This window comes from Arachis ipaensis, chromosome B09 (assembly GCF_000816755.2).
Source record: "Arachis ipaensis cultivar K30076 chromosome B09, Araip1.1, whole genome shotgun sequence".
Lineage (NCBI taxonomy): Eukaryota > Viridiplantae > Streptophyta > Magnoliopsida > Fabales > Fabaceae > Arachis > Arachis ipaensis.
In genome coordinates this window covers 122839098-122845881 of record NC_029793.2, presented here as the reverse complement: position 1 = coordinate 122845881, position 6784 = coordinate 122839098, and the positions used below count along the sequence as shown (strand labels likewise).

The 6784-nt window shown below is 34.9% G+C and overlaps 1 protein-coding gene across 2 annotated transcripts; it reads left to right on the top strand.

Annotated features, from left to right (window-relative positions):
- LOC107618784 (carboxyl-terminal-processing peptidase 2, chloroplastic) lies at positions 44-5412 on the top strand. 2 transcript variants are annotated; one of them, XM_016320938.2, is made up of 13 exons: positions 44-204; positions 602-944; positions 1071-1220; positions 2126-2208; positions 2318-2526; positions 2925-2993; positions 3260-3378; positions 3636-3711; positions 3793-3834; positions 4120-4228; positions 4315-4412; positions 4800-4893; positions 4971-5412. In XM_016320938.2, the coding sequence occupies exons 1-13, from the start codon at positions 130-132 to the stop codon at positions 5094-5096; spliced, it is 1593 nt and encodes a 530-aa protein (XP_016176424.1). In that variant the 5' UTR covers positions 44-129; the 3' UTR covers positions 5097-5412. The 2 variants fall into 2 exon arrangements, 1 of the variants encoding a protein (XP_016176424.1); XR_002354858.1 differs by lacking the exon at positions 4315-4412 and having other exon boundaries at positions 4971-5306.

Here is a 6784-nt window from a genome sequence, read left to right as displayed (position 1 = left end):
TGGTGTCTCTTTCACTTTCAGTCTAGAAATATTTATTTATATTTTTATCTTTCTCTATGAATAAACCAACGATAATGCAAAAAGCGAAAAAGTGAGCGGCTGAGGCATTAGGTGGGGCAGCCTTCTTCCATGGAGATCGTTGCGAGCTCTGTGAATGCTTCCTTTTCTCTCCCTTCTTCTTCTCACAACTTTTCCATTCCTCAGGTTCTTTCTCTTCGTTCTTCATAGTAATCTCTTCACTTTCATCATAACCGTAAATGCATGCATGTTTCATCCCCGCATTCTCTTTGATTCCCGAGAATTCCTGAGAAAAGAAGATTCAAATTTTGATTGCTACCCTCAAATTTAGAGTTAAATGGTCAATGATGTGCACATGAATGAAAATGTTCACTGAATTGTACTATTTGCGGGTGCTACAGCTGAACTATTTTTGTAGCTGAATTAAAATTTTAAAAAAGAAAAAGAAACGAATTTTGAATGCAACCATGTATTGTGTTTACAAATTTCATTTGAACCTATTTAGAGTTAGATTCTCAATAAATTGGTCACGGATGAATTTTTTTTACTTGAGTAGTTATTAACTGAATTGTGCTATTTGCAGGTGCCACAGTTAAAGTGTCTTTCTTTAAGAGTAATAGAATCTAGGTTTTCATTGACACAAGGGAAGAATAAGAAAGGTGTTGGTTTTACTAATAGGGATTGTGGAAATGAATACTCACTTGTTGGGGTGGCACCATGGATTAGTAGTAACAAGCTTTTTCCACGGTCCTGCTTGTTCCGATCAAGTTGGAGTTTCCTTGCCAGAAGGAGGAAACGGAAGAGTGTTATGAAGCTGAAAGATTTTTCATTTGGCTTAAAACACCATGCTTCGGTTTTATTTGTGCGGTTGGTTACCGGAGTGATGTTGGTTATGTCAATTTCTTTGGCTTCCAGCAATCCATCATGTGAGTTTGGACCTTTATTTCACCCCATGATTGATTTTCAATAGATAATAGGATAATTAAACATTTAGAATTTTCATAATCTGATTTTTTTTTCATTAATTAATCTTTTTATTTTGTTCTCCCAAGGGGCCCTGACTGAAGAGAATCTTCTCTTTTTGGAGGCATGGAGAGTAATTGACCGGGCATATATTGATAAAAGCTTTAATGGACAAAGTTGGTTTAGGTATAGAGAAGATGCTCTGCGCAAGGAACCAATGAACAATCGAGAAGAGACATGTATACATTTCACTGTCTTGTCTTTTTTTCCCCTTCAATTTGTTGCTTAAGGACAGCATACTAAAAAATATATTCCCCAAATCCATCTGCTTTCAACCTAGGGTAGTATCCATACTCGATGTAGATTATGCTTGATAGTTGAATTAGAACTATGGTTGTACTTGAAGATTCTGATCAGTTAGCTATAAAGCTGTTTGCTATGATTTTTCTTCAGGATTAAATTGAGATCTAGTGGTGCATGTTTAGTGCTGAATTGCTTATAAGTCAAATGCAGTTGTTCCTAGGTAGTCTTATATCTTTTTTGAGAAGAAAACTGGTAGCAAATGTTACATTTCATCCTGTGAGATGTAGGTTGCTTTTTCTTACCTTTTCCCTGTCTTGTGACTTTTAGATTTTCCTTTATGAGAGGATGGGGTAATATACCATATATGCCTCAGGGCATAGTTTTTAAGCATGGACATTACATAGTTTGATCCAATCCTTTCTGCATTTGCTAAACTGTATTCCTTGATGATGCATGCAAATTGTAACACCAAAGTATACACAGCTCTCTATAATTTTTCTTGCTTATATGAACAATGATAAACAACATATATTCGATCTATGTCATGCATGTCAATGAAACTAAGAGAGTAACCATGAGGTGCTGAAGATTGCTTTCACTGTTAAGAAACTTATATTTTATATTTTTAAACACAGTATCAAACTGGAGCAGATAATCACTGACTATCCCAATATTAATATCTATCTACCCAACAAAAAAAAAGGAGTCTTCCACACTGTTTCATGATAACTATATATACAATTTTGGCACATCTGAAGTTTAGTGGTCTTGCGTAATCTCAGCTATTAGTTACCTATCATCCTAGTTTAGTTTAAATTGCTAATGTTGTGTTTGCACTCAGATACGGCAATAAGAAAGATGCTAGCCACATTGGATGATCCCTTCACAAGGTTTCTGGAGCCAGAAAAGCTCAGAAGTCTGAGGGTTATGTACCTATGCTTTTTGATAATCAAATTTTACCTATATTCAATTTACCGAAACCATACACATTTTTACGCATAAATCCGAATAACTAATATTTGTCTGAAGGCAGTCTGGAACTCAAGGCGCTCTCACTGGAGTAGGCATTTCCATAGGCTACCCTACGAAAGCTGCAATGCCATCTGGTGGACTTGTTGTCATTTCAGCTTCTCCTGGCGGTCCTGCATATAGAGCTGGTGTTTCGTCGGGAGATATAATTCTGGGAATTGATGATACAAGCACAGAAAACTTGGGATTATATGATGCAGCTGAACGCCTACAGTGGGTTTTTTCCCCCTTTCATGCTGCTTGAGCTTTCAAATCGCAATATTCCTAATGGGGAAACTAGAAATTTATAATAGGAACATTTTATACAACTTGTCATTGTTGAAGAAAATGGATAGGAATGGGTTACCTCTCAAAATTTCCCAACAATTTAAAAATATAGTAATATGTTGATATAAATATTGGGACATTTATGTTATCATTTTAAATTGTTACATTTTCTGCTTGGATTCTTGTTTCCAATCTTACAAGTTACTGTTATTCTAGTTTTTTTTTTTTTTTTGTGACTGCTGTTATTCTAGTTTGAGACCTATTTATAAGGTTCTAGTTACTTCTCTCATTTATCGCCTTCAATTTATCTGTTTGATTGCCTGACTTTTTCAAGGAAATCACAGGGGACCTGAAGGAAGCTCTGTAGCTTTGACCATTCGAAGTGGTCCAGATGTAAAGCACCTATCCTTGACGTAAGTTTGTTTTCTTCCAAACAGAACTAGATTTGAAGTTTTGGCCTTGCAGACCTTCAGAGTATGTTTTTTTTTCAAGGATGGTTCGGAGACTTGCACCTTGATAATGCACCACTAGTTTAGCCACATCCACATGATTATTTTTCTATTTTCATAATGACTAGCATTATCATTACTTGATAGGGTTATGTACCTATGCTTTTTGATAATCAAATTTTATCTTATTTATAATTAAACATCTAAAACACAAGAGTTGCTCATTTCAGGAGAGAGAAAGTATCATTGAATCCAGTTACGTCGAGACTATGCAAGACACCTGCTTCAGGAAATGATTCGCCAAAAGTTGGCTATATCAAACTAACATCTTTCAACCAAAATGCTTCAAGTAAGTAGAAAATGATGGGACGCACAACTTTTCTTGATTCCATAATCATCTTTTGTTGTCTCTTTACATGCAATTTCTTTTCTCCATCATATTTTGTGATTCCATTTAGATGCTAGAGTCCTCCTGATCAACAAATCGATCTCTCACCACATTATATTTTTATCATTTCATTGATTTTCACTTTCTATTATTATGACAAAAGTTTCTGCATTTCCTCGTCCTTTTCTTTCTTTGTGGCAAATCTGTCACCCTTGCAGGTGCTATCAAGGAAGCAATCAATACATTAAGGAGTGAAAATGTTAATGCATTTGTTTTGGACCTTAGAGATAATAGGTGATTTAGCAATAAATATTTCTCATTTGCAATTGTAACAACCAGCTTTCTGAAGGGTTTCATTTATTTATATATTTGCAGTGGTGGTCTTTTCCCCGAAGGAATTGAGACTGCCAAAATTTGGTAAGTTTATCAACTAGTCACGGTTTTACGCATTGCATATATATAATGGTTGGCTAGCGATGTTTCGAAATTCAGTTCCATGGTTTTTCCATCTTTCAGAATAAAATGTTTCATGTATGTTCACCTTTCATGTCTATAACTTCATAATACTACGTTAGATTGTATTGTGTGGAATTCCTTCAATATTCTACAACAGAATACAGCTTATCTTTTTATTATATTTTTTTATTTCTTTTTCTTTCTTATTCTCAGCTTCAACTTCTAATAGATGTTATTACCAACCAGGTTGGATAAAGGTGTGATTGTGTATATTTGCGATAGTCGGGGTATCCGAGACATACTCGATACAGATGGAAGCAACGCACTAGCTATTTCAGAACCCCTAGCTGTACTGGTATGTTCCTTTTTATTCAGAATTCTAAATTTGTCACTTGCTTGTACGGTAAGAATGAGTGATCACCGATCTTGAGATCGTACCAGGTGAATAAGGGAACTGCAAGTGCAAGCGAAATCTTAGCCGGTGCATTGAAAGATAACAAAAGGGCGATATTGTTTGGAGAACCAACATTTGGAAAAGGGTACTTACTTATGGTTTGGTTCAATTCAAACAAATTAAAGAAAAGGGAAACTCTTGCTTCCTCTAAACTTTGGCTCGCGCACACTTTACACTTTAAACATTCAGAATGCAAATGGCATCCTGAAGGTGTCAAATGATGCAAAAAAGGCCTTATGTTAACCCTTGTTTTTTTTTTCAAAATTATCTTTTACATGTGTTTTCTTGACAACATTACTCCTTAATAAAAGGGTAATTTTGGTACAGGTGGTCATAAATGCACCATCTGATACTTCGGGGTGTCAAATTGCATATTTTGATTGTTTAGAATGTAAAATGCACACTAGCTAGGTCCAATTTTTTCCTTAAAACAATGTTACATCCGTAACATGAGCTATACACATTTATGCAGGAAGATCCAATCAGTTTTTGAGCTATCAGATGGCTCCGGACTAGTTGTTACAGTTGCTCGATATGAGACACCTGCACACATAGACATCGACAAGGTATGTTCTTAGCCCTCTGCCACCCACGACTGGCTTGTGTCACTTACTAACAGCGACGCCCTGCGTTTGAATTGTAGGTTGGTGTCATCCCTGACCATCCTCTACCAACATCATTTCCTAAGGATGAAGATGCATTTTGCAACTGCCTTCAGGATCCTGCATCTTCTTGCCATGTCAACAGGGTTCAACTATTTTCAAGATGAGGCTCATTTTATTTTATTTTCTTCTTAATTTCGTGTATTAATTCTTTACCATAACATTATGTTGTTAGGTCTCGTTAATCAAGAGAAGGGACATTCTTGCCTCAAATATATTTGAGAAATGCTAGAGGACCATCAGAATTTATTGTTTTTAACCATCAGTTAGCAATCAATGTTTAAAAGTATGGGATAAAATATAGTTAGATTACTAAACAAAAAAAACTAGACTAAGAATTGAGTTAATGACTAAGTAATGGCCAAAAATAATAAATTTTGATGCTCCCCTAGCATTTCTCTATTAAAGATAAGTTTTATTCCAGAATTAATGATCATGTATTAATTATGTATTGTTGTAGTCACCAAAAAAATTATGTATTGTTGTAAAATGAATAAATAAGGAAGAAATGATTTATATATATATTACTAATATAAGTAGTATCGTATGTAAAAGAGAGAGAGAAGAGTATAAAAGAAAGAATTTTATTGATTGTTGTGTGTTATTCTTCATATCAGACTCTTTATTTATAGGCATACAAAAGTTAAAGTTTCAAATGTAATTAACTTCAGTCTTCCGTTTCAAATGTAATTAACTTCAGTCTTCCTTTGATAGTCTGAACTTTTCACTTGGAAAAGTTAGCCGCCCAAACATTAATAGGCATCTATCTCATGCATCTTTATCACAACACTTCTCCTTAAATGACCATTTAGGAATATGCCTCATTAAAATCTTACTAAAGAAAAACCCAATGAAAAAAAAAAACTTTAGTGAAGAAAAAAGAATACATTATCCTTTGTGATGGGAACTATCTCGTTAAAAACCTTGTTAAGAAAAATCCAATGGGAAAAAACCTGACCAAGGAAAAAAGAGTACAATATCTGCTTCTTGTTAACATTATTTAATATCTCGAAATCGGCGTATCCTAATCTGATGTACCAATCTTTCAAAAGAAGATTTTGGGAGTGACTTTGTAAATAAATCTGTCAGATTATCACTTGAGCGGATTTGTTGGACATCAATTGTCTCTTGATTTTGAAGATCACGAGTTAAGAAGAATTTGGGAGAAATATGCTTTGTTCTGTCACCTTTGATGTATCTACCCTTAAGTTCAGCAATGCATACTGTGTTATCTTCAAACATGATAGTTGGAGCTATCTTATGATCAATCAGTCCACATGATGACAGAATATATTGGATCAAACTCCTGAGTCAAAAACACTTGCGACTTGCTTCATGTATCGCTAGTATTTTAGCATGATTAGAGGAGGTTGTTGCTATTGTCTGTTTCGTGGACCTCCATGATATAGCTGTATCACCATATGTGAACAGGTATCCTGTTTGAGATCTCCCTTTATGTGGATCAGACAAGTATCATACATCTGCATAGCCAACTAGTTGTGACTTTGATCAATAGGGATAAAACAATCCCGTATCAACCGTTCCATGACGATATTGAAAAATTTGTTTGATTCCATTCCAATGTCTTCTGATTTGAGAGGAATTATACCTTGTTAGTAAATTCACCGCAAATGATATGTCAGGTCGTGTATTATTAGCAAGATACATTAGCGCTCCAATGACACTACGATAGGGTATTTCAAAACTAAGGATATCTTCATTTTCTTCCTTAGGACGGAATTGATTCTTTTCCACATCCAAAGGCCTTTACAATCATTGGGGTACTTAATGGATG

Coding starts and splice junctions, on each gene's coding strand:
- LOC107618784 (XM_016320938.2), top strand. CDS start 130: ATGGAGATCGTTGCGAGCTCTGTGAATGCTTCCTTTTCTCTCCCTTCT. Junction 4,413..4,799: donor GAACCAACATTTGGAAAAGG/GTACTTACTTAT, acceptor ACATTTATGCAG/GAAGATCCAATCAGTTTTTG. Junction 4,894..4,970: donor CACACATAGACATCGACAAG/GTATGTTCTTAG, acceptor TTTGAATTGTAG/GTTGGTGTCATCCCTGACCA.